The 27,261-nt window shown below is 38.1% G+C and overlaps 5 protein-coding genes across 10 annotated transcripts; 2 read left to right on the top strand and 3 right to left on the bottom strand.

Moving 5' to 3' along the window:
* Positions 1-303: 303 nt before the first annotated feature.
* On the bottom strand, positions 304-1,085 carry LOC111802705 (dormancy-associated protein 1-like). 2 transcript variants are annotated; one of them, XM_023687169.2, is made up of 3 exons: positions 926-1,085; positions 638-839; positions 304-552 (listed from the first exon to the last, which is right to left on the bottom strand). In XM_023687169.2, exons 1-3 carry the CDS (start codon positions 1,014-1,016, stop codon positions 516-518), a joined length of 330 nt encoding a protein of 109 aa, XP_023542937.1. In that variant the 5' UTR covers positions 1,017-1,085; the 3' UTR covers positions 304-515. The 2 variants fall into 2 exon arrangements, with proteins under 2 accessions (XP_023542937.1, XP_086983273.1); XM_087127147.1 differs by having other exon boundaries at positions 638-833.
* A 6,514-nt stretch (positions 1,086-7,599) lies between these two features.
* LOC111802309 (receptor-like protein 4) lies at positions 7,600-12,526 on the top strand. 2 transcript variants are annotated; one of them, XR_015422544.1, is made up of 10 exons: positions 7,600-7,860; positions 8,168-9,229; positions 9,309-9,456; positions 9,592-9,663; positions 9,782-9,853; positions 10,804-10,875; positions 10,958-11,035; positions 11,151-11,329; positions 11,617-12,037; positions 12,237-12,526. XR_015422544.1 is itself a non-coding variant. In XM_087127285.1 (9 exons), exons 1-9 carry the CDS (start codon positions 7,779-7,781, stop codon positions 11,730-11,732), a joined length of 1,881 nt encoding a protein of 626 aa, XP_086983411.1. In that variant the 5' UTR covers positions 7,600-7,778; the 3' UTR covers positions 11,733-12,197. The 2 variants fall into 2 exon arrangements, 1 of the variants encoding a protein (XP_086983411.1); XM_087127285.1 differs by lacking the exon at positions 12,237-12,526 and having other exon boundaries at positions 11,617-12,197.
* Positions 12,527-13,630: 1,104 nt separating this feature from the next.
* LOC111802322 (ethylene-responsive transcription factor 12) lies at positions 13,631-14,539 on the top strand. The gene has a single exon (XM_023686642.2). It carries the CDS (start codon positions 13,798-13,800, stop codon positions 14,278-14,280), a length of 483 nt encoding a protein of 160 aa, XP_023542410.2. The 5' UTR covers positions 13,631-13,797; the 3' UTR covers positions 14,281-14,539.
* Positions 14,540-17,027: 2,488 nt separating this feature from the next.
* LOC111802759 (protein yippee-like At5g53940) lies at positions 17,028-20,551 on the bottom strand. Of its 4 annotated transcripts, none has more exons than XM_087127280.1 (6): positions 20,302-20,551; positions 19,851-19,894; positions 19,508-19,616; positions 17,916-17,971; positions 17,744-17,848; positions 17,028-17,357 (listed from the first exon to the last, which is right to left on the bottom strand). In XM_087127280.1, coding segments are annotated over exons 1-6 (411 nt in total). In that variant the 5' UTR covers positions 20,398-20,551; the 3' UTR covers positions 17,028-17,356. The 4 variants fall into 4 exon arrangements, with proteins under 4 accessions (XP_086983406.1, XP_023543018.1, XP_086983405.1 ...); XM_023687250.2 differs by having other exon boundaries at positions 17,744-17,821; positions 20,302-20,549; XM_087127279.1 differs by lacking the exon at positions 17,028-17,357 and having other exon boundaries at positions 17,477-17,848; positions 20,302-20,550.
* Positions 20,552-21,755: 1,204 nt separating this feature from the next.
* On the bottom strand, positions 21,756-22,812 carry LOC111802194 (ethylene-responsive transcription factor 11). Its single transcript, XM_023686466.2, has one exon. It carries the CDS (start codon positions 22,744-22,746, stop codon positions 22,123-22,125), a length of 624 nt encoding a protein of 207 aa, XP_023542234.1. The 5' UTR covers positions 22,747-22,812; the 3' UTR covers positions 21,756-22,122.
* Between the last annotated feature and the right edge of the window lie 4,449 nt (positions 22,813-27,261).

Below are 27,261 nucleotides of genomic sequence, written 5' to 3'. Positions count from 1 at the left end.
ATGCAGAATCGGAAGTTTTTTAAATCAGATACACGTAAAATTGATCATCATTAAAACCATCATACTTACCATAAAATTGATCATCATTAAAACCATCATACTTACCAACTATCTATGAACGGATCGACGAGAGTTATAAACTAAATAAACCAAATAAATGTCACTACATGCATAAGAGTTGCATGAGGCAGAAAGAGCTTGACTTGCCTCCAAGACCCATCAGTCCAACAGGGACTAAAATCGGCCTTAGTGATTCGACGGTGCTAAGCGAAAGGGTTGTCGCTCAACGGATAAAAGATTAGGTAGTTTGAATGAGCTATGTTATTAATAAAAAAAATACCAAAATTTTGTGATTATGAGGAAATGCCACCATGAATGAGTTAACATGGCAAAGGCAAAACTTGCATAAGGAGAGTTTGGGGCAACTCACTCTCTCACACAGAAAGGGTTGCTACAAATCATAAAACAGAACATAAATTTCAGCCGGAAAGGTGGCGACGACAGTCGCCGGAGCTTCAACGGTGCTGGCTCCTGGTACCTTTACTATAAAGCCTGTAAAAAAAAAAAATGAACCCCATTTCATTTCGGATAATCGGGGTGAAAAGAACGATGAACATTGATTGATTGATTGATTTACCAGTCATAAACGGTGGGGGAGTTGGGCTGAGGCTTGTCGAACACATCGGAGCCGATGGACTTGGTGGCCAGATTGCTACCTGGGTTGAACACACTCCTCCACACATTGTCCGACGCCCGCGGCGACGCCGGCGACATCGGCGTCTCTGGACTCGCCGGCATCGACAGCGATCTCTGATACTTTCGCCCTTCTCCCTCTGTATCTACACCGCAAAAACAGAGCATCAAAATTGAAATCAAGTAGTCCCCTGTTTTTCCTCTGTTTTTAGTGATAATCAGAAAAAGTTACCGGTGATGCTGGTGGCGATTCTCCTTAGCCTTCCAAGGCCGCGATCGGGCTGAGGGCCAGCCAAGACATCATCCCAAAGCTTCTCGAGCATATTTATCTGTTTTTGTTTTAGAAGATTTTGATTCTTGAAGTGTTTCAGCTTCCCCTGTTTTTGGTTATATTTATATATATATATATCTCTTCCTTACAGGCAGGCGAGGAGGAAGACTCGGTCTAACAGGCTTTCAGAGATGCAATACGAAATGGGCTTTGTCCGATTCTTCGGATTACACTACATTTTCCTAAAATATCTTTACCTTATTTTACCAAGAATGAACCTGACAACTATCCAATCCAAAATATAGGGTTGGATTGAAATAGATAGCATTTAAATATAAAAAAATTGTCCAAAATCACGGATTTTCTTTGGGCTTCTACAAAATGGAGATAGTATTACTCACTCCCAATAATCCTTAGCAAGGCCAGCATACTCACTCGCAATCTCACTCGCAATCGATATAGGATCTTACGATCCTTAATTTTTCACTCGAGACTGCAAAATGAACCCTCAACTTTCCGCTTCATTTTTCCAATGGTGTTCCAATGATTCCAATGCCATTTTCGCACGATTCTAATACAGTTCATGCACTCCTCATTTTTACAACAACTTCATAGTACTCCTATGCTCCTAAATTCCAAACATAATGGTTGGAATCTCGAATTTCCATGGACAAATTCTTTTAGTTTCTTTCTCAAATCACTCTCTCAATTGGGTATGTAAACTACAAAATGGAAAGACTGTATACCAGGCGGTGTGTCAGCGAGAACGCTGGGCCTCAAGGGGGTGGATTGTGAAATCTCCCGCTGGGCCTCAAGGAGAGGGGGTGGATTGTGCAATCTCGAGCTGGGCCTCAAAGGGGGGTGGATTGTGCAATCCCGAGCTGGGCCTCAAAGGGGGGTGGATTGTGCAATCCCGAGCTGGGCCTCAAAGGGGGGGTGGATTGTGAAATCCCGAGCTAGGCCTCGGGGGGGTGGATTGTGAAATCCCGAGCTAGGCCTCAAAGGGGGTGGATTGTGAAATCCCGACCTAGGCCTCAAAGGGGGTGGATTGTGAGATCCCACCTCGATTGGAGAGGGAAACGAAGCATTCTTTATAAGTGTTGGATTGTGAGATCCCACCTCGATTGGAGAGGGAAACGAAGCATTTTTATAAGTGTTGGATTGTGAGATCCCACCTCGATTGGACGATTGGAGAGGGAAACGAAGCATTCTTTATGAGTGTTGGATTGTGAGATCCCACCTCGATTGGAGAGGGAAACGAAGCATTCTTTGTAAGTGTTGGATTGTGAGATCCCACCTCGTTTGGAGAGGGAAACGAAGCATTCTTTGTAAGTGTTGGATTGTGAGATCCCACCTCGATTGGAGAGGGAAACGAAGCATTCTTTGTAAGTGTTGGATTGTGAGATCCCACCTCGATTGGAGAGGGAAACGAAGCATTCTTTGTAAGTGTTGGATTGTGAGATCCCACCTCGATTGGAGAGGGAAACGAAGCATTCTTTGTAAGTGTTGATTGTGAGATCTCACCTCGATTGGAGAGGGAAACAAAGCATTCTTTGTAAGTGTTGGATTGTGAGATCCCACCTCGATTGGAGAGGGAAACGAAGCATTCTTTGTAAGTGTTGATTGTGAGATCCCACCTCGATTGGAGAGGGAAACGAAGCATTCTTTGTAAGTGTTGATTGTGAGATCTCACCTCGATTGGAGAGGGAAACAAAGCATTCTTTGTAAGTGTTGGATTGTGAGATCCCACCTCGATTGGAGAGGGAAACGAAGCATTCTTTGTAAGTGTTGATTGTGAGATCTCACCTCGATTGGAGAGGGAAACAAAGCATTCTTTGTAAGTGTTGGATTGTGAGATCCCACCTCGATTGGAGAGGGAAACGAAGCATTCTTTGTAAGTGTTGATTGTGAGATCTCACCTCGATTGGAGAGGGAAACAAAGCATTCTTTGTAAGTGTTGGATTGTGAGATCCCACCTCGATTGGAGAGGGAAACGAAGCATTCTTTGTAAGTGTTGGATTGTGAGATCCCACCTCGATTGGAGAGGGAAACGAAGCATTCTTTGTAAGTGTTGATTGTGAGATCTCACCTCGATTGGAGAGGGAAACAAAGCATTCTTTGTAAGTGTTGGATTGTGAGATCCCACCTCGATTGGAGAGGGAAACGAAGCATTCTTTGTAAGTGTTGATTGTGAGATCCCACCTCGATTGGAGAGGGAAACGAAGCATTCTTTGTAAGTGTTGGATTGTGAGATCCCACCTCGATTGGAGAGGGAAACGAAGCATTCTTTATAAGTGTTGGATTGTGAGATCCCACCTCGATTGGACGATTGGAGAGGGAAACGAAGCATTCTTTATAAGTGTTGGATTGTGAGATCCCACCTCGATTGGAGAGGGAAACGAAGCATTCTTTGTAAGTGTTGGATTGTGAGATCCCACCTCGATTGGAGAGGGAAACGAAGCATTCTTTGTAAGTGTTGGATTGTGAGATCCCACCTCGATTGGAGAGGGAAACGAAGCATTCTTTGTAAGTGTTGATTGTGAGATCTCACCTCGATTGGAGAGGGAAACAAAGCATTCTTTGTAAGTGTTGGATTGTGAGATCCCACCTCGATTGGAGAGGGAAACGAAGCATTCTTTGTAAGTGTTGATTGTGAGATCCCACCTCGATTGGAGAGGGAAACGAAGCATTCTTTGTAAGTGTTGGATTGTGAGATCCCACCTCGATTGGAGAGGGAAACGAAGCATTCTTTATAAGTGTTGGATTGTGAGATCCCACCTCGATTGGACGATTGGAGAGGGAAACGAAGCATTCTTTATAAGTGTTGGATTGTGAGATCCCACCTCGATTGGAGAGGGAAACGAAGCATTCTTTGTAAGTGTTGGATTGTGAGATCCCACCTCGTTTGGAGAGGGAAACGAAGCATTCTTTGTAAGTGTTGGATTGTGAGATCCCACCTCGATTGGAGAGGGAAACGAAGCATTCTTTGTAAGTGTTGGATTGTGAGATCCCACCTCGATTGGAGAGGGAAACGAAGCATTCTTTGTAAGTGTTGGATTGTGAGATCCCACCTCGATTGGAGAGGGAAACGAAGCATTCTTTGTAAGTGTTGATTGTGAGATCTCACCTCGATTGGAGAGGGAAACAAAGCATTCTTTGTAAGTGTTGGATTGTGAGATCCCACCTCGATTGGAGAGGGAAACGAAGCATTCTTTGTAAGTGTTGATTGTGAGATCTCACCTCGATTGGAGAGGGAAACAAAGCATTCTTTGTAAGTGTTGGATTGTGAGATCCCACCTCGATTGGAGAGGGAAACGAAGCATTCTTTGTAAGTGTTGGATTGTGAGATCCCACCTCGATTGGAGAGGGAAACGAAGCATTCTTTGTAAGTGTTGATTGTGAGATCTCACCTCGATTGGAGAGGGAAACAAAGCATTCTTTGTAAGTGTTGGATTGTGAGATCCCACCTCGATTGGAGAGGGAAACGAAGCATTTTTTGTAAGTGTTGGATTGTGAGATCCCACCTCGATTGGAGAAGGAAACGAAGCATTCTTTGTAAGTGTTGATTGTGAGATCTCACCTCGATTGGAGAGGGAAACAAAGCATTCTTTGTAAGTGTTGGATTGTGAGATCCCACCTCGATTGGAGAGGGAAACGAAGCATTCTTTGTAAGTGTTGATTGTGAGATCCCACCTCGATTGGAGAGGGAAACGAAGCATTCTTTGTAAGTGTTGGATTGTGAGATCCCACCTCGATTGGAGAGGGAAACGAAGCATTCTTTGTAAGTGTTGATTGTGAGATCTCACCTCGATTGGAATGGGAAACAAAGCATTCTTTGTAAGTGTTGATTATGAGATCTCACCTCGATTGGAGAGGGAAACAAAGCATTCTTTAAAAGCAGCGAAGCGCAATAGTAAAAGCAGCGAAGCGCAATAGTAAAAGCAGCGCAATAGTAAAAGCAGCGAAGCGCAATAGTAAAAGCAGCGATCCATGTAACACGAGTATATACATGTGATTTCTTCCTTAAATAGCTTATATTAATATCATATTATATAGTTTTGAGTGAAGAAAGACGGCATTTGCAGTCCCAGTACAGCATACAGCGACTTCAAATACCAAACCCATCCAATTAGATTAAACCAACATTAATTAATATTACCCTAAACTCTTTGATATTTCCACCATCAACAATATGATATAAACTAAACATCTATTGCAAATAAGAACACAACAACCAAGAAACTATTTTTAAGGCTTAGTTTCAGACACTCAGATCTTCAACTCACCCATGGCAGTCCACTCAAAGCCCAACCCCGATATCAGCAGCAGCAGTACCAGCTCCAATTATTCACTCTCCTTTTCCGGGTTCATAACTTCTAAACATCACCAACCCGACAAGATGATCAGAACACCAGACCAAGGCTTCGAGTTCGGTTCGAGTGTAGCTAACCATTATGGTGGCCAGAGAATTGTTTTGCCTAGGCCGAGGCCAGAACAAGCCCACCAGGTTGAGAATATTGACTAAAACTACTCTGAAATTCTCTATTTATAATCATTAGATAAAAATTTTTAAAAAATAATAAATGAATACAAAATATTTGTCTTTAATAAAATGTAAATATACTTAACAGGTTTCTTGTAAGCGGCAACCCGAGAGGAATGGACTGATGGTGAGAAACCACAGTATTAGATGAGGTGGGCGAAGGATAAGGGAGGAGGAAGAGGAGTCGACGTGGTCGGGGTGGAGTGTTTTCCGGTCGTTTGTTTCGCCGTGCAGGGAGTGCCGAGCTAGCAAGCCTGCTGTCGTTGAAGCTCGCCCGGTTCAAAGGGCTTGATCTTCATCTTCATCTCATGGTCTTGTTCAAAGGACATTAATTTTTTGAGCAAAAATGTGTTTGGGCAATGTATTTTGTTTATTAATGGGATGTGAATTTAATTTATTTAAAAATATTCTTAAACTTTATAATTTATTTTTAAAATTTTAAAATTTTTAATAATATTCTTAAATTTTTATAATAGTTATAAAAAAAGATATTTATAATTTGGAGAGAAACCATGAGTATTTATTTCAAAATCACTCTTAAATTTTTAATAATCATTCAAAAATACCCTTATTTTAAAAAAATTTAATTAGTATCTTTAATATTTTTAAGGTTAAAAAATACACTTACATGAAATTTTAAGAGTAGCATTAATACCATTTATCTTTATAAGAGAAAAAAAATCTTACTGACGATACTGACGAAAGCAATCTATTGACACCTCATAAATTTATCTCTAAACTTTCTAATATTACTTTTGAAATCTTGTGAGTATTTTTGAAACGTACTACTAACGAGAAGGGAATTTTGAAGTTTTTTTTAAAAAAATTTAAGAGTATTAATGAAACTTTTGAAAACTCAAAAATATTTTTTAACCACAAAGATAAAAAGGGTAACTTTTACACAATTTTGAAAGTTCAGTGTTATTTTGGACACAAATTATTAACGTTTCCATCCAAAATTAACAGTAAAAGTATTTTTTAAACTTATTTTAAAAATTAAAAATATTTTTTTTAGACTTTTTCAAAACTTTAGACATTATTAAAACTTTTGAAAGTTTATATATATATTTTATTACGCACATCAAGAATATTTTTATTAATTTAATCAAATATTCACTGAATATATTCTTTCCTTAAAAAAAAATAGCTTCTAAATTTGGGATGAAGCAAAGTATAGGAATTAAATCTACCCGATGATTATGCGGTAATTGGGGGTCAAAAGCTAAAGTCAAACCCAACTAGCATTCTCCACCGTCCGATCAAAGACTGCGACTCAGATCAATTCCAGGGCATTTTGGTCATTTTGTATTTGCCCACCACACTACTAAGTTATCTGCCTCGCCTTCTCCGCGTCTCTTGGCCTTTGGTTTCTTCCAATCGAAGGAATATATCTACGTGGAATTACAAATATCCAGTTTCTGTCCGGGATTCACTCCTCTGCGGCGCTGCACACTGTAGTTCCCATGATCACGCCATCTATTGCACATCACCACCGTACGTTACCCATACATTTGAACTCGATCATCTGTTTGGACGGTGAGATGATATATAAAATAATGTTAAAAAACACGTTTGACTTTTCAATTTAGTTTCTATTTGATTTTTAAATTTTAAAATATTACATTTTTACAGTTGAGTTTTGAGTTTAGTTTTCATTTAGTTCCTACTATTTACAGCTAGTGGAGACATTTCTTTCATCCCTAAAAAAAAAAACGTGGGCTGGGTGAAACTCGAGAGAGTTCGAGAATAGGTAACTTCAAATCATTCTCTTTAAGCTCGTCTTCTTCATTAGAAATGATCCGTTTGCCTTAAAATGACCTAACCCAATAAGGAAATATGTCTATAACTACTATAAGCTCGAGAAACAAAGAGAAAAATGTATACGAACCATATATAACTATATTTCCTAACCTTCTTTCTCAACCTAAGTATAAAAAGTAAAATTTAAAGGTAAATGTGAAAAATAAATAAATAAATAATTAAATGAAAGTCAAAGTCAAAGTCAAAGTCAAAATAAGCATTGGGATAGTGAAGCTGCATGAGCGGTGATAAGGTCGAGCAGCAATTATTAGAGCCTCAGTTCACGGGTCAACCAACACAAATGCATAATCAATTCTCACCTGCAAAGCTAAGCTGCGTACGTCCCAGAACACTCTCTCCTCAAAGCTAAGGAAGAACACAAGAACACGAGAACAAGAACAAGAACTGTAGATCGGAATGTGAAGTGAGGATTTCATTTGGCTGAGTTAATTCGATCATAACTATTCATTGATGCTACTAAAGATGCTCAGATTTCTACTCCTCTGGCTTCTGATTAACTGCTTCCATGTCTCTCTTTCCTCCGCTCGCCCTCGTAAGCTTCCGCTACTCTTTTTCATTGCTAGTTTCTTGTTTGAATCTGCTTTTTCTTGTTTCTGTAGTGAATTAGGATTGAATCACTCTCTTTCTCACTAGTTCTCGTTAGCGTTATGTTAATTCAATTGCTGGAACGATTTGGACTGGATTCATCGGCGGATATTGTACTTAGGTTTTGTTGATTTCCGTGCGGTTTAGTTGAATGTTGATTGAAATAGCGTCTTGAATTTCTTGATTTAGTTACTTTTTGGCCTCTGGTAAGGCGATGTGATGATATGCTCATTGTTTGATTGATATTATTGAAGAACCATTTGCTATGCGCATAAGTTGTGGAGCTCGCAATGACGTTCACACATCTCCAACGAATACGCGATGGCACAAGGACTTTGCATATACAGGAGGGATACCGGCGAATGCCACGCTTCCGAGTTACATTTCTCCTCCGCTGAAAACCCTACGCTATTTCCCGATGTATACGGGTCCGGAAAATTGCTACATCATCAACAGAGTGCCGAAAGGACACTACTCTGTGAGGATCTTCTTTGGGCTTGTTAACCAAACTAATTTTGACCATGACACTGAACCTCTATTCGACGTCTCTGTTGAAGGCACACAAATCTGTTCTCTTAAATCAGGGTGGACTAACCTTGATGAACAAACATTTGCTGAAGCCCTTGTGTTTTTAATGGATGGCTCTGCCTCTCTCTGCTTCCATAGCACAGGTCATGGAGATCCTGCTATCCTTGCAATTGAAATCCTTCAAATTGATGAGAAAGCGTATTATTTCGGTCCTGATTGGGGTCAAGGAGTGATCCTTCGGACGGCGAGAAGAGTTAGCTGTGGTGCTGGGAAGCCCAAGTTTGATGCAGATTTTAATGGGAACAACTGGGGTGGGGATAGATTTTGGAGTCCCATTAAAACTTTTGGTCAGCAGTCTGATCATATCATCTCTGTTGAAACCAGCATAAAACAGGCTTCGATTTTGCCTAACTTTTATCCAGAAGCTCTATATCGGTCTGCGCTTGTAAGCACTGATAGTCAACCTGATTTGACATATTTAATGGATGTGGATCCCAATAGAAACTACTCAATATGGTTTCACTTTGCTGAGATTGATGCTTCAATCAAAAATGTTGGACAAAGAATTTTTAACATCTTGATAAATGGCAACGTTGAATTCGAAGATGTGGATATTTTGAAACTTAGTGGTGGTCACTATACTGCTCTTGTGCTTAACACTACTGTTGCTGTCAATGGGAGGACTTTGACAATCACCTTTCAGCCTAGAGAAGGTAGTCATGCCATAATCAATGCCATTGAGGTGTTTGAAATTGTTTCAGCTGAAGTAAAAACATCCCCAGATGAAGGTAGGCGTAGATCATACTGCATTTCAGTCTTTAAATTCTGGAGACGTATTTCTGACTGATTTTTGTCACATTATTGTAGTTAGAGCTTTGCGGAGCTTGAAGAAGGCATTAGCACTTCCTGTTCGTTTCGGGTGGAATGGTGATCCATGTGTTCCTCAACAACATCCTTGGAGTGGAGCAGACTGCCAATATGATAGAGCTGGAAACAAATGGGTCATCGATGGACTGTACTTTCCTTATCTTCTTCTTCCTTCTTAAGAATATGAAAACTTTATAGTTATCTGAGATGATATCATGCAATCTTATGGCATTGTGTTCAATCAATTTGTTTACAAGCATTAACTTCTACTTTGCATGGCCAGGGGTCTGGACAACCAAGGTCTGATGGGATTCTTGCCAAATGAAACATCTCACCTGCGTCATCTACAGAGCATGTAAGTTATTGTTTGAAGCACTTTCACCTTTGGAGTAAATAGTGAGAAAATTTTGTATTGGTTTTTTGATTGATTTTGATTGCTTCATACACTAATCCATTCATATATGTTTTTCCAGAAATTTAAGTGGAAACAGCATTCACGGGCCCATTCCAGCCTCACTCGGATCAATAACCAAGTTAGAAGTTTTGTGAGTGTTGCCTATAAACTTCTCTTGAATTTTTTTTTTTTTTTTTTGTAGATTTCCAACTTTTGTAGTCTAATCTACATTCTTGATACGTTTTTCAAAGAAATGTCATTAAATTGAACTAGTGCAATTTTAGAATTACAGCTTGGTATGATGACTTAGATGATTAGCTAGAATCCATGACATTTGAGTTCCTTAAGTCACATAATGTGAGTTTTTATCTCAAACTGTGAGATCCCACGTCGGTTGAGGAGGAGAACAAAATATTCTTTATAAGGGTGTGGAAACCTCTCTCTAGCAGATGCGTTTTAAAAACCTTGAGGGGAAGCCTAGAAAGGAAAGCCCAAAGAGGACACTATTTGCTAGCGGTGGACTTGGGCCGTTACAAATGGTATCAGAGTGAGACACCTGGTGAGGTGCCAGCGAGAAGGTTGAGCCCCGAAGGGGGTGGACATGAGGCGGTGTGCCAGCAAGGACGCTGGGCCCCAAAGGGGGGTAGATTGAGGGGGTCCCACATTGATCGGAGAAAGGAACGAGTGCCAACAAGGATGCTAGACTCCAAAGGGGGATGGATTGTGAGATCCCACATCGGTTGGGGAGGAGAATGAGACACCCTTTATAAAGGTGTGGAAACCTCTCCCTAGCAGACGTGTTTTAAAAACCTTGAAGGAAAGCCCGGAAGAAAAAACCCAAAAAAGACAATATCTGCTAGCCGTGGGCTTAGGCTCTAACTGTGTTTTTGAGAGAGTGGGTGACTGCATGTATCAAGTTGTGTGAGAAATACTGAGAACAATATCACAACACGAGATCTAATGGTTGGTTTGGAGCCACACCTCATCAAGTGCAACAGTTGCAATAGATTTGGATGGATGTTTCATTTTATATTTGGATTGATGTCTCTTAATCTACACAACTTTGGTAGTGCAATGCTTGAAATATGTTTCCTCTAATAGGGATCTCTCCTACAATTTCTTCAATGGATCAATTCCTGAAAGTCTTGGACAGTTGACATCACTACGAACACTGTAAGATTCTTCTGACTATCTCCAAAACAATTAAACTTAATGATCATCAAATCAAGACTTTGTCTTATCCCTTGATTCACAGGAATCTCAATGGGAATTCTTTGTCCGGAAGAGTGCCTGCTGGTTTAGGTGCAAGGCTATTGCACAGGGCTAGCTTCAAGTAAGTACTTACTTTATTATTGATTACATATGGCAGATGAACATAGTACAGTTCATATTCTTTTTTTTTTTTTTTTTTGTAAAACAACTTAATATGCTATCCATGGATGGTACAGTTTTACTGAGAATGCCGGTCTCTGTGGTATACCTGGGCTACCTGCATGTGAGCCACACCTTTCTCCTGGTGCTAAAATTGGGATTGCATTTGGAACTTTAATCATATTCTTGTTCATAATTACTTTTGCGGTTTGTTGCTGGAAAAGGCGGCAGAATATCCTCCGAGCACAGAATGCTGGTAAGAGCATTGTTGATGAACTTGTAGTTCTAAAAGTAACACCACGGCTTTACGTATCTTCCTTTAAGAGAGAGGGATAATGTGAGATCCCACATCGGTTGGGGAGGAGAACGAAGCATTCTTTATAAGGGTGTGGAAACCTCCCCTAGCAGACGCGTTTTAAAAACCTTGAGGGAAAGCCCGAAACGGAAAGCCCAAGGAGGACAATATCTGCTAGCGATAAGCTTGAGCTAGCTAACCTCTTGGTATCATAGGATCCCTAATACATTAATGGATGTCTGTTGCAGCAAGAGATGCTCCATATGCAAAAGCTAGGATTCCTTCATCCCGTGATATCCAGATGTCAAAACACAATCAAGGCCATACAAGGACTCCCACTGAAAACGGACGCTTGATTCCATGATTAAACAATCAAAACTGTATCATTGAGCTAGCTCCTTGGTATGGCTGCTTCAAATTTGATCGAAGATCGAGTAATGGATCCAAGTGCTTCGACAACGGTACAGATCGTTGCACCGTTCGTGAGAAAAGCCAATTCTTGTACATTGGTACCATTCTATACTCCTTATTACTTGAACCAGGAGATGGGAAGAATTTTGCAGAACAATAGAGAGAAGTGGTAGCATACAGAAATGATGAATATAGTTATTAAAGGTTTCTGTAGGATTCAGTGGCGGACTACTCTCAGACCCACCACCAAAGGTTGAGGTAGAGAACCCATTTTCTTTATATTCCCCTGTCCCTAATTGTAACTTCATCCCATTTTTTTGCATTTTACATGCTGAATCTATACAATTGCATACCTTTCTGGCTTATATGAATACAAGAATGTGTATCTAAATAATTACATTAGAAAGGTTTCTGGTTATCTTTGTTTGACTGGTAGCTTCTATAACTACTAAAGCAGGTAAATGGAAGGGTGGGAAGGCACATGGAGTGGACAAAACATTTTACCATTTAACCTCCATGTAAGTTCATTTCATTTACTGAACAACAAAGGCCTTAAAAAGGGCATCCAGACGTCAGTAAGTGCTGAAATGGCCTTACTTCCTTGTCTTGAAAGACATAAAAGCTACCAAAAAAAAACAGTACAGTGAACCCCCATGGGGAGTAACTACATTATTAAAAAAGTTTCGTATTATGGAGATAGTATTTCTTACTTATAAATCTATGAGAGCCTTTCTTGAGGTCTTGGAGCTCTCAAGCAACCTCCACTTAATCGAGGCATAACTCTTTTTTGGAGCCTTCAAACAATGTACACCTCACATTTGAAAATTCTATTGGCAAGACTGTGATATCACAGTAGTAACCACAACCTCCAATAATAGTATTGATATTTGTTAGTAGTAATCATAACCTCCTATAATAGTACTGATATTTGTTAGGTTATGGAGACACAACCTCCGATAATAGTATTGATATTTGTTAGTAGTAACCACAACCTCCTATAATAGTACTGATATTTGTTAGGTTATGGAGACTGAGACCGCATATATTTATTATTAGTAACCACAACCTCCTATGTATTAATATTTGTTAGGTTATAGAGCCTGCTACTTATTTATAGCTTAGTTTGAGGTTATAAAGTAAAGTTATATTTGGTAAATGACATATAAATTAAATTGTGTAAATATGTATGTATAGTAAAAAGCTATATATATATATATATATATATATGATAGATAGTTATATCTGGTAAAGCTATATATAGTAAGCTAAACTATATATATATATATATATCCCAACTTTGAAGATGTACTCTCGTCTTTTTTATATTTTGTTACTGTATATACCTGAAGTCATTAATACAAAACCTTTAGCCAGAGTTTTCCTGCATTTACTACCTGAAGTCATCAAATACAAAACCTTTAGCTAGAGTTCTCACTGCATTTTCTACCTAAAGTCATTAATACAGAACTTTTAGCTAGAATTCTCCTTGCATTTTCTCTATCCTGTTCTTTTTGTTCATCTAGATCGAGTGTGTGCTAATAATATTATCCACTTTGAGCATAAACTTTCGTAACTTTTCACTTGATTTCTAGAGAATGGAGATAGTGTTAGTTACTTATGGAAGATAAATATAAATAGGGGTAAAAATGTAAGAAAGAAAGAAGGCCCAGTCCGGCCCAATTAGAAGGTGTCCCCTACGACTGAGACACCAGTTTAAAAAGGGTCCACGTGTGGCGATTTGTCTGACAGTTCAGACCCCCAGTTTCCCACATAGTTTGTCAGGCGCCGCTCAGCCCCCCATTCGTAGGGCTTACGTCATCCTCCTTCACGTCTAATCACCCGGCGGCTCCCCTCCTTATCAAATCTCTCTCATCCGACGGCTCACATTTCACACGCTTCTAATTCCCAATATTTCTGCGTATTTATCCCGTCGTCTACCCGCCGATCACGGGTGACTTCCTGCCTCCTCCTTCTTTTTACCCTCTAAATTCCGTTTCCTCGTCGATTCCTCCTCCGCCATGGCTTCCGCTCGCGACGGCCACTACAGAGGCGTCCGGAAGCGCCCATGGGGTCGCTACGCCGCCGAGATACGCGACCCATGGAAAAAGACCCGTGTCTGGTTGGGTACTTTCGACACCCCTGAAGAAGCCGCCCTTGCTTACGACGGCGCTGCTCGCTCCCTCCGTGGTTCCAAGGCTAAAACTAACTTTCCTCTGCCTCTCTCCGCCGCCGGCCTCTGTTTCGACCTCAACGTTTCTCGACCCACTGCTTCACCCTCCTCCACCTCCTCCTCCTCCTCCTCCTCTGCTCGTCTTCTCCTCGGCGATTTCCTCCGCCATAACGCTCCTCGCCACGAGATGTGTAATGTGGATGTCGAGGTGTCTCCGGTGCTTGTCGATTCCAGTGCTCCGACGCCGCCGTCCAATACGGCGTCGTTTATTGGGCATGTGCGGCGTGTTCTACCCTTTGATCTCAATGAGCCTCCGCCGGTGTGGCTGTGATTCATTGAACGGAATATCTTCCACGGCGTCCACCGGCGTTTTTTACGGACTTCTCGCTGGTCTTTTTTACCGGTCCTCTGTATCCATTTTCACCGCTACATTTCAAGAAAAAAAAAAAACCCCATTAAACCAAAAACTAAGATTTGTAAATACAAGTTCTAGGTGGACATTGATTCATTGTCTCCATGTAATAGATAAATTAGAAATGTCTATTTAATCTATTAAATCCCAGAATCATAGAGATGCTACGTTGATTGCACTTTTTCGTTTTCTTGTAATTAGAGGATTTTATTGACATGGTCTGGTCAAGTTTAAGCACGACTCAAATACTATGTTTAGAATCACGATCCTTCATAATATATAAGCATTCATAGCTTTGCTTTGTCCCCTTTGAACATAACCTCTCATGGCTTTACTTTGTACTTATTCATAAGGGCTTGTATGGCTTTGCTTTGGGCTTATCCAAAAGGGCTCGTACGGCTTTGCTTTGAGCTTATCCAAAGGGACTCGTACCAATGGATTTGTTTTGAGATTATCGAAAGGGGCTTGTGGCAATGGAGATAGTAATCCTCACTAACCATGATCTTCTACTAAATTTAGAACCATGATCTCCTGGTAAATTAATCAATGTGAAATTTACTCTCAATAATCTTCCACGTAGAGACAAAAATGGAATTCCTTCTTCTTTTATAATAAAATAATATAATAACACTAAATAATATGAAATATCTAATAGAATATGGATGTTTTCAGTAGAAATGTTTATTTAATCTGTAGCGATTTTATTGGATAAGAAATAGAGAGAATTTTCTCTATTAACTAAAAAGAAACACGTTCCTATAAATTCATATAAAAAAAATTATTTCAATTTTATAAAAAATAATTTGTACATTTCTAAGAAATAGAGAATGAAAAAGGGAGCAGATAAGATTGAATTATATTTTTTTTAGTATAATTACAAACTTATTCTGAATAATCATTTGGTATTTTATTTAATTTACCCTCTCTCCCCCCCCCCCCACGCGCTCCCCATCGCGCGTGTAACCCACTTCTCTTAATTTAATCAGCTCACTAAATTTTTAATTTTCTCCCATATATTTCTTATTAATTAAGTTTAGGCCAATTAACTAATTCCTTACTTAAATATGTTTTGGTGTATTGTTTTTAATTATTTTCTATATTTAATTCAATATTAATGTGTAATTAAATTTTTTAATAAAAATAAATTATTTATTTATCAAAATGTAATTAAAATTTTCGAATAATGGGCCCACTGGATATGATTAGACAAGAAAATGAAGGCAATTTTCATGAAAAAAACGAGACCAAAATGAAAATTCATTAAATATATATTTTTAAATAATAATAATAATAATAAGTCAACAAAATTTGCAATGGGCAGTTGGACGGCGGCTTTAAACATTTATTATTATTATTATTTATTTATTTATTTATTTTAAATATGGATAAACGTTGTTCACGTTCATTAAATAATGAACCGGGGGGAGAAGGTGAATAATGAAAGGAGTTGGGGGGAATGTAGAAATAGGAAGAAGTTAGAGGACTGAAATGAAAATTAGAAAAATAAAAAAATGGCGTCATCATAAATACTGCGACCACCGCACCACCTGCACTTTGCCCAGCCGTCATTTCAACCGGGGCCCAGTAGGGGAACAGGTTGGTCCCATGCCTACTCACCACGGAGCCTGTCGGTAGCAGTGAGGTCACGGCGGCGTAAGCGTGGCCAAACAACCAAACACGGCGTCGCCGCCGTAAGTGGCAAGATTTGTTTTTGTTTATGGGACAGTTCCGGCTTAAACTCCGTCGTCTTGTCGCCAATTCCAATTCTATTTCTTTATATTTTATTTTCCCTTAAAATATGTTTGTTTTCGATATAATAACAATAGGGTCTGTGTTCCAGGTTTGACTAAACCATAAACTCGATCCATCAGTGCGTAGTGTCACAATCTCACTCTTGCAGCAATGGAATAACGATAGTACGACACTTGTTCTAACCCAACAAACAAGTCAACAGTGTAACGATAGTACGACACTTGTTCTAACCCAACAAACAAGTCAACAGTGAGAATTTCAGACTTCGCGTCAACAGTGTAACGATAGTACGACACTTGTTCTAACCCAACAAACAAGTCAACAGTGAGAATTTCAGACTTCGCAGACAACGTCAACACATGCTCGAGTCTCAAGTCACATTCACAAAAAATGTTTTTAGAAAATGTGATTCTAAAAGGAAGCAATGTTATAAGCCAAAAGTGATTAGACAACAGCTTTGATAGTATATAACCCAGGTAGAAAGAAGTGACAACTAGTCATATCTTCTATAGTATATTTTGGTGGAGCATTTCAACCATGGCAGGTGTAGACGTGATTTTGGTGATCGATTATACACTGTATTGACACAACATAAAATAGTAAAGGCCTTATCCAAAATGAAAGCAGGTAAAAAGGGGTTTGGAACAAGAGTGTGGTCATGGATAACATGTTCTAGACAACCATGATTAGGACATCCAACATGCGACCATAAACAACATGCCTTGAACAAGCATAACCGTGACAGAAAAGGGGAGTACTCAGTGACTCCTCAAGGCTAGGCCATGGTTTTAATGGCTAAAGCCGACCCTTTTATTAAACCATTGACATTCTTGGCTACAACAAGTTAAAGCCCATGTCATTTCACTTTGAAGTGGTCTAACATAATTAAGAACTTGCTTTTGACACAGTCAAAGTAAACAACAACATCATTCATTCATTCATATCATAATTCATATTTGATCATTCATTCCCCCTTTTACTGATTCATAACATTTTAAATGAGCTCGCCGCAGTCTCACTCGTCGTGTACGGCGGGGTTAGCCGAGCAGCAGCAGCAGCAACAGCAGCAAGCAATACGCCTCAATGAGGCCCCTTTGCTGCTTTGCTTTATCCTCTATTAGTCAATACGGTGGGCCATCTCCTGTCCTTCCAAAAAGCTAATCACGAGCTTCTACTGCACTGCAAACAACTTACTTCCCTGCCTTTTCCTTTTCCAGTGGCTGCTTTGGTTTCCCACTGGTCCTCTAACCACCACATAATCAACAAAGTATTATAACCAAACCCAAATCATTCATTTTTTTTCCTTTTCTTCCCATCAACTTCACAGAAGACATGAATAAGTTCAGACCGAATTAATACAGAGTTCACATAAAACTGTTACGAACGAGATTGTGAAACTCGTTTCTCAGCATAGACGATACCTTTTAATAAACTTGCAATTCAACTTTACAAATATATCAGAACCAGAAGGCTTTTACCATGTAAAAAGAGGTTAAAAGAGGGGAGAATCGAGCATTCAAGACACCACGACTCCACATAAAAAGCTTATGATATCATAGATTATGGTCATACAACACTTTGACATGTATGCTTCAATTTCCTTATTCTGAGAAATATGGCAGAAACTCACTAAGGATTATCCATATCGCTTGAACTAGGATAAGCCTCTCCATTTAAGTCTTCCATCATCTCCTCAACTATTCTCCATCTGTCAAAGGAATGAATAAACCCAGGACTAATACCACATTTATAGCAAACCTTATGTTATTTGGAAAGTTGAAAGAATGAAAATGTCCGACTACCTCTCAAGAACAAACTTCCCTTCCTTGTACTTTTGATATTTGTCGTGTGTAGTTACCTAAGTGCAGCAACATCAGTTAAACAAATCTAAGACTGCAAATCAACAAAATTTAAGAGAAAAACTTTTCATATAAACACACAAACCATCAAATGATTTTAGACACAATACATAAATTACACTATTATCAACTCTAGTTTAATGTAGTTTCAGGATTTCAAGCATATTTTTTATTGTACGTGAGTGTCCAAACTAGCTTGCGCACCTCAGCTATTTTCACAAGATAACCACTTCACCCTACTACATTTAGCTATCTTTCTTATGGTTAAAATTAAACTCGGTTCTATTCCTATATTGTAATAGCTCGAGCCCACTGCTAGTAGATATTGTCCTTATGGGCTTTCCCTTCCGGGTTTACCCTCAAGGTTTTAAAACGCGTCTACAAGGGAGAGGTTTTCACACACTTATAAGGCATGCTTTGTTCCCTCTCCAAGCAATGTGGGATCTCACAATCCACTCCCCTTAGGGGCCAGTGTCTTTGCTGGCACACCGCTCGGTGTCTGGCTGTGATACCATTTGTAACAGTAAAGTAAACCGCTGGCAGATATTGCGCCATGCCCCCTTGGCTACCTTGCCCTGATCCAGAGATACTATGTTCTCATCCTAGCGTCCCCTGTGAGGGCAATCAACCTTCCTGTGATCACTCTTGTCGTAGTGGAAGCATGCGTCAGTGCCTGTAAAGTGGGGCAAATAGGTCTCTCTGCGCTGGGGGCCTCAATTCTAACGCCCTAATGTCTCTCTGTTGGAGGTGGCCTATGCGATCAACTTTTACTCCCGTACCGCGATGATCTGTCTGACCACTCATTCCATTCTCTCTTACCCTGGAAATTCCTCTGATCCCCAGATTTTCTAGATGCTTTCTGCCATTGAGCATCCATCATGGTGGCTGCATGGAGAGCTGCTGCAAAAGTGGCAGGTGCAATAGCCCCCACGGTGCCCTATATCTCAAGTCTGAGCCCTAATATGAACTTTTGAACCATCTTCTCCTCTGTGTCCACGTACTCTGGGCAAAAACGTGACAATCATGGAAGAAGACCCATGTCTGGTTGGGTACTTTAAATTCCCACCACAACATGACCCATGTCTGAAGACCCGTGTCATGAAAAATTGTAGGTCACAGGCTAACAACTCAAAACATAACATAACCCACTCGAAACACAAAAACTATTTAAATTCCCACGACAACTAACTGCTGGACCTGTGAGTTACTTTCTTTGCCCCTTCTAACATATGTATGCAATATTGAGGGTCTCATAGAATCCATGTCCACTCTTAATAGATCATTACTACTGATGATACATTTGATACTTGAGGGCATCAAACGAACGTTTTCTCACCTAAACTAGTTTCAGGAGATTATCTTCATATTATAAGTTCGAAAGTTGAAATATGCAAAGGATAGGTAGCTGATAACAGAACCACACGCTGAAATATACAAGTTATAACTAGCTCCTTTGACCGTTCAGCCAGTTCATCATGATTCCTATTGAACAGTTTTCAGTTCTATTGCATAGATAGTCAGAGAAGAAAGCTTACATATTTCCATCCAAGAAGTTCCCCGCAACAGCAACAAAAGATATCCTCCACGGTGTGCATACCAGAAAGCATCAACCTCTCCTCCTTGGGTCCAGATGTTACATTCACTCTGGAAAAAGGTAAAAGTATTTCAATTCATGTAAAATCTAGATGCGAGATCAGAAACAGATCAAAATAAGGTCATTTCATCTCAATGTGTAGAACAGAAATGCCAATGAGGAGGAATAAGAAAAAATTGAGGATAACTAACAATTGTACAATGCAAATTTAAAATAACAACAATCTAAACATTTGGATTTGAAGCTCGAAACGAAAATTTTAAAATAACAACAATGCCACTTACACACTGTTGAAAAGGAACGCCCTCCCTTGGCTGCAATTGAAAGTCTGGGACAATAATAGAACAATAAAAATTCATCAAAATTGAACAATATTAACTTCATGGCCGATTAAACAAAAAAGAGCGAAATACATGCACAATATTATGATAATAATCAACACAATGATTAACCGGTATATAATAACTTCGAAAATAGATATCACTGGAGCAATTAAACCAGCAACCTATTATACAAAAAGAAAGCACAACGATTATACAAGCCAAAACAATCCATCGTCATGCAAAACTACAATTCAAGGACTAAATAAACTCCCGATTTCACTCCAATTTGTTCAGAAATCCAATTCCACAATCTCAACTAGCATAGCAGGGCGAAATTAATCGCTGAGGAATCAGAAACAAGATCGAGGATTCGGAGAGCAAATAAAAGGGATTAGATATAGAGTGAAAGTACCCGAGAGAGGATGTCATCGGCAAGAGCAACGTTGTTATTGCAGTAGCGGCAGCTATAAGACCTGCCTTCCAATTCAACGAGAAAAACCCTACCCATTTAAACCCTAAAATCCCAAATTCAAGACCTAACCTCTCACAATCTCATACTCGATTATTCCTTCCCCCTTTCATCCACCGAAAATCCAAGTTTCGAACTCCAAAACATCGCCCTGCCTGCTCGGTTTGCCAAATGTCAGTAGCCGTTTCCTTCCAACTACGGGAACCGGTTAATACCGGTTCCTCCTTTCTTCTCCTTCTGTGTCTAATTATGGGCTTGAGCCCAGTAACCTCTCAGCCCACTGAAAATCGGCCCAAACTCTTCCTCTTATTTTATTTATTTTTTTTTTTTTTCAGAATTTGTGATTAAAATCTTAATTTATGTGTATTTCTTTCAAATTTATTATTTATTATCATCGTAAAAATTAATGGTTCAATCTTGCTCTCGTGTCTTAAACAAATGTGTACAGTTTGCTTCCCTATCTTCTGTAGAAAAATTTCATCAATGTTGTCTATGAATCCAAGTCCAGTAATGCTTCTTTGTCTAAGGATCACCCTGCTTCCATTACACCACTTTAATAGTCAATCATATGATTTAAGCATCCTGAATCAATAATACAGTCATCCTCGTAGTCAGTATACTTTCTCATCATCGCCATGATCGCTAGCTCATCTTCGAGACATTGTTGTATAAATGTTAGAACTCTTAAAATATTTTAAGCTATATAAAGTCATGTAGTTGTCATTGTCTGATATCACTTGTCAAAATCGCACTTTTGATGACAACAAACTTGCGATTGTGCGACACTCACTTCCCAACAACAAGTGAGTTAAGTCAATTCGTTCTTGCATCATCTACGCCCAAGTGACATATGCTTGAGTCTCTGGCCCCAGTTCAGGAAAAAAAATTTAGAGAACAATGGCATAGAGATTTTGAAAAAGAGTTTTGAAAGATTGAACACTCACTTCCCAACAACAAAGTGAGTTAAGTCAATTCGTTCTTACATCGTCTTCGGCCAAGTGACGTATGCTCGAGTCTCTGGCCCCAGTTCAAGGAGAAAAATTTAGAGAACAGTGGCATAAATATTTCGAAAGAGAGTTTTGAAAGATTGAAATTGGTGTTATATGTGATGCAAGCAAAAAAACAACAACAACAGCTTACAGCATATAACTATCGGACTATCGGGGCACGGGATAGGAAACATAGAAAAATAGAGTAAAAAAACATTTTTGCTTTTTTCAACTCACATACCGAGTTTCTTTACAATTCTGTGTAATTTAGGTTCATACTTAAAATCACTCAAATTTCATGCTCGTAAACTAAATCAAATCTCAAACAAATTTTCATGTCTTCAGATATTTCATCAATAAGATAATCTTTAATCCCGAACATGAGCACACACAAATGAAACTAGAAAACAGTAAAATCAAAATCGTTTGGCATTGGCTATCCATATAAACATAAATCCGCCATTTCCGAAGCTGTGAGTGAAGAAGAACAGAACACAGAGATCGGAAAGAACAGAGTACTACGTTAAACCACACCCCAAATTCGTGTTTTTCTCCTCTTCCCCACCATTTCACTAGATCCCACCACTCCCCTCCGCCGTGTCCTTTTTCCGGCGCCGGCGATCTGGGCTGCCTGAGCTTTTCTCGACCAATTACGGGGAAAGCAATGAGACATTTTCAAATTAAGAACCTATATTATATTCCTCTGCTACACGTGTATTAATTTACATGGAGATTAAAAAAAGGCCGTTCCGATAATTCATCGCCGTCGTAAAGCCTAAGCGGATTCCGGTGGTGGGAAATTGAGATCGAGATCTAGAACTACCGGTCTTGATTTGTGGTGGTCGTTTTGGTTCAGATCAATAACAGAGGATGAATCAGAGTCACTCTGAACTCCGCCACTCGCCACTACCTTCTGCCGGTGGCGATCAAAAACCACACCCGATTGATGATTTTGAATACTAAAAATGGGATGATCAAAGAACAGGAGATGATTCGGCGGCGGAAAAATCCCACCTCCAAATTGAGGATGATTGAACGGAAACGCCGGTCTAGATCCAACAGCGTCATGATTCAGGTCAAGAATTGGGTCACGGCTAGAGGATTCAACGGTACTACTCCGGCTAGGACTGAGATTAAGATCATTAACAGCAACGGGAAAGGGGAAATTAGTTTTAGCCTTAGCGCCACGGAATTGACGAGCGGCGGCGTCGTAAGCCCTCGCCGCCTCCTCCGCCGTGTCGAATGTGCCTAACCAAACACGGGTTTTTTTTGCTGGATCTCTAATTTCTGCGGCGTATCTTCCCCACGGCCTCTTCCTGACGCCTCTAAAATGCACCTCCTTGTCCTTGCCGCCGGCAACCACCACCGCAGCCGCCTTAAGCTTGTCCCTTGGCGCCATAGATTACGTAGTTGATGGAGAAAATGGCGATGGGATTGATTTGCTTTGTTGAAAGATGAAATTGGGAAGGGAAGGATTTGGGTATTTATAGAAGCGGAAATCGGAGTGATGGATTGGAGAGAGTGAAAAGGGAAAAGGAGAGATTTTGACTGCTGGGAATGGTGTCCACATGCTACGTGGCATGTAGTAAGCCGACCACGTCATTCAGATCAAACATCATCTGGTTTATTTTGTCGCGTTATCCAACGGTTGAGATTCAACAGCGGAATCCCATGCAAACCATGGAGGCGATGGGAGGGGTAATTTGGGGATTAAGATGAAAAACGTAGGACGAAATTGTAAATATGACACGTTTTTTTTTTATTTTTTTGTATTAAAAAAATAATTTATGTAAAAGGAAGTGGCGTTTTGTTTCGTTGCGTTGTAATTGAGGCCCCCGCGTTTTGGATGGAATTTGAGGCGCTTGGTGGGTCCCACACAAGGGAGTTACCGACCAAGCATTGACGCGTGTTTCTGTTTCCTTATTCGTCGCTAATGGACATCCTCGTAACCTCACGCCACATCACCCTACCCTGGGTTCTGCTACTCTCACCCCATCACTCTACCATCCACCTTCTACATCACCGCACCCTTCCCACTCTTTAACAAAAACATCTCAATTTCTCCTCAATTATGTCCACATAAATAAATATCACGAGTATATAAGTAAGAGATACTATCTCCATCGGTACATGTAATGTCCCATATTAGTTGGGGAGGAGAACAAATCACCATTTATAAGCGTGTGAAAATTTTTCCCTAGCAGACGCGTTTTAAAACCTTGAGGGCAAGCCCAAAGAGGACAATATCTGCTAGCGGTGGGCCTGAGTTGTTACAAATGGTATCAGAGCCAGACATCGAACGATGTTCCAGGCTTCTCGCTGTTCCCCGAAGGGAGGTAGACACGAGGCAGTGTGCCAGTAAGGATGTTGGGCCCCAAAGGGGAATGGATTTGGGGGCGGTCCCACATCGATTGGAGGAAGGAAAGAGTGCCAACGAGGACGCTGGCCCCGAAGGGGGGTGGATTGTGATGTCCCACATTGGTTGCGGAGGAGAACAAACCACCATTTATAAGAATGTGGAGAGGAGACAAACTACCATTTATAAGGGTGTGGAAGCCTTCCCCTAATAGACCCGTTTTAAAGCCTTGAGGGAAAGCCTAAAAGTGAAAGCCCAAAGAGGACAATATCTGTTAGCAGTGGGCCTGGGTCGTTACAGCATATATGTATATATATATTCACTTATCTTATATTCACTTAGTAATGTCAATAGAATCCTCAAATGTCAAACAAATAAGTAGTGAGTTTCGAAAGTGTAGTCACAGTGAAGATTAATGGTGCTACGGAGAAGAGGAGTCGTCTAAATAGTGCTAGACAGATGAATCGTTGATATACAGTCTTTTGGAAACCCAAAAGTAAAGCCAGGAGAGCTCATACTCAAAGAAGACAATATCATACCATTGCAGAGGTTTTTAGTCATGATCTTATCTTAATTTAATCATGTCAATAGAATCCTCAACTGTCAAACAAATAAGTACTAAGCCTCTAAAGCGCATATGGTCTCTAAAGATTAGAAATGAAATATAATTTTAGTAAAAAATAAAATAAATTAAGGTAGAAAAAAGAATAATCCAATTTTAGGAATAAAAAGTAGGGACAAGACGTTAATTAATCAAATTGATTATTATATTAATTATTGTTAAACACGTTTATGGGTTTAGGCGTCAATAATTGAGTGGCGGCAACCATTAAATTATTGGTAACTAAATTCTTTAGACAGTCAATCACAAGATTTTCGTGATTTCAGTTATATTTTTGTTATTATAAAATGTATTATTCTCTGTCTTATTTGGATTTTATGATTATTTTTAATACTTACTATTTGTGAAATTAGTTATAAATAAATTGCTTTACGAAATCAATTAACAATATTATTTTATTTACTTCAATTCCTTAAATTATACTTTTTATATTCTTATAAGAAAACAAAAAACAAAAAATAGATATGAAAATAACAATATTAATTAACTAACTTTAATACTAGAATTGTAAAATTGTTCCTGTTTTATTATATATATATATATATATATATATAATATTTTGAATTTTCACACGTTTTCATGCCCAGCTTTTGTTTAGATTATCTTGTCACTTTCTCATAATATTTTGTTTTTTACTATATATATATATACACATATATATATACACACATATATATATATATACACGAGAGAGTGTAAGTTAAAACATTTTTTTTACGATCCAATTTTTTTATTGGATATTTTTTCAATTCAAACAATTATTATTAAATAATTAATTCAATCTAATTTAAGCGTGGATTAATTGAAAATATTATTTTTAAATTTTAATATGAAAGCATTTATTGAGATATAAAAAATAGGAGGGACCACGCGAGGACCTTTGATGGGTCTTCAATTTTTGTCGTGTTTACATAGTAAAGAAGGCACCATGAACCATTGTCGTATTAAAACAATGTTACCGTATAGTCTATGTGCCTAATTCACGATTTTAACAAGTTTGTGGTTACTGAATTTAAAGCTTTTTTTTTTTTTTTTTTTTTTTTTAATGATATTAAAGATATGATAATTAAGAAATACTTAAATGAAAGCTATTATCTATACTAATAAGGAGCACATTTCTTTTTCTGTCGGTGAGTAGTGTTAGATGAACACGACTCTCCACGATGGTATAATATTGTCACTTTGAACATAAGCTCTCATGGCTTCAAAATGTCTCACACCAATAGAGGGAGTATTTTTTGTTTAATAACTCATGATCATTCCTTAAATTAGCCGATGTGGGACTTTCATTATCCAACAAGTAGCACAGTGGAACGACGTAAGCCACAGCGAGACTTACCGTTTTGTGTGCTCGGGATAGTTTACGATTTTATTATTATTATTATTATAAAATAAAATAAAAATGAGAAAAGGCGTATTAATAAGAAAAAGGTGTGTCGGAGGAAGATGCATAATGGCCACACGTTTAGAAAATGGAAACAAAGCAGCCAGACAGAGCCGCCCCATTAATGTCTCACATTTCAGTTTTCACACGTACCAATTTATTTATTTATTATTATTATTTTTTAATTTATCTTTTTAAAACCTTGAAATAACCCTTCATGTCCTTTGTACTTCATTATTATTTTGGTTTTATTTTTCAATTATCAATTTTTAATTTATAATAATTCTACTAAAATACTCGTAATTGTTCGTGAGAATAATTTTCATTCTTAAAAATAAGAAGTAAATAACGTAACCATATCACAAGAGATGTTAAAAATGTCGAGAATATCAAGTCTAAAATCTAGATTACGATCATATAATTTTAATAATGAATTAAAAAATAATAATAATAATTTTAACGTGGGTTAATTAAATTTAAAAAATTAAAATTGAATATTTAAAAATAATATTTTTATAATATTGGCTGTTGACGGCGACATTGACTTTTATGCAACCTAAAACCTTTAATCATACACGCTTCATATTTCCTAATCATCGCTCTATCTTTTATTATTATTAATTTTCTCTTTAAAATTTTTAATTCATAACATTTTTTTCTTAATATTAATTTTGATATCTATTGGTTTTTTTAATACTTCAAATCTAATTTAAATTTATTTTCTAACCAATAAAAATATTTAACACGTATAATTCAATAAATAAGATGCGAATTAATTAAAATTATCGTCTAAAGAACATTGGTTTTAAAATATAATTTTTTAAACTTAAATGAGATTAAATATTTATAATTTTATTAAAAGGATAATTATTAAGATTTATTACCAAATAAATTAAAAAAATCTAAAATTTAAGTTACATGAATAAAAATTAAATTAAAATAGAATTATGAGTAAAATTATTTTCTGGTAATATCTATAAAGACATTTGATTTTTAAATATTATTTCTTTAGATAATTTTTTTTATTTAAATTGTGATAAAAGGGTTTGAATCTCTAAATTAGGAAAGGAAGCTTAATTTTTTTTTTTTTTGTCCATTTAATAATTTTATTGTATTTTTTTCGGCGGCCGCAAGTACAGATATTTGGAGACAAAAAAAAACAAAATAATTTTAAATTATATTTTATATTCTGAAATGAAAATAAAATTAATTGGGCGTTCACATTTGCATGAGAGCAAATAGTCAAACACGTGAAAGAGGCCGTTGACTACCAGAAAATTAGACATAAAAAAAAAAGAAAGCGAGTGAAATAAATAAATAAATAGACCAAATTAATTAATTAATTTAAATTTATGAAACAACCAAGAAAGACATAATATTGTGTGTGAAACTTTGAATAAAATCTTTTTTTTCTTTTTTAATTATAATAAATAATTAATTCTTTGATGTGACTAAAAATAATAATTTTTGTAAATATTAATTTCTATTTTATTACGAGGGTGTTAAAAAAAAAAAAAACCTAATCAATCTAACCCAACCCATATCGTTTGAG

Source organism: Cucurbita pepo, chromosome 9 (genome assembly GCF_057944985.1).
Source record: "Cucurbita pepo subsp. pepo isolate OVF chromosome 9, ASM5794498v1, whole genome shotgun sequence".
NCBI classification, from domain to species: domain Eukaryota; kingdom Viridiplantae; phylum Streptophyta; class Magnoliopsida; order Cucurbitales; family Cucurbitaceae; genus Cucurbita; species Cucurbita pepo.
This window is presented reverse-complemented; position numbering and strand designations above follow the sequence as displayed.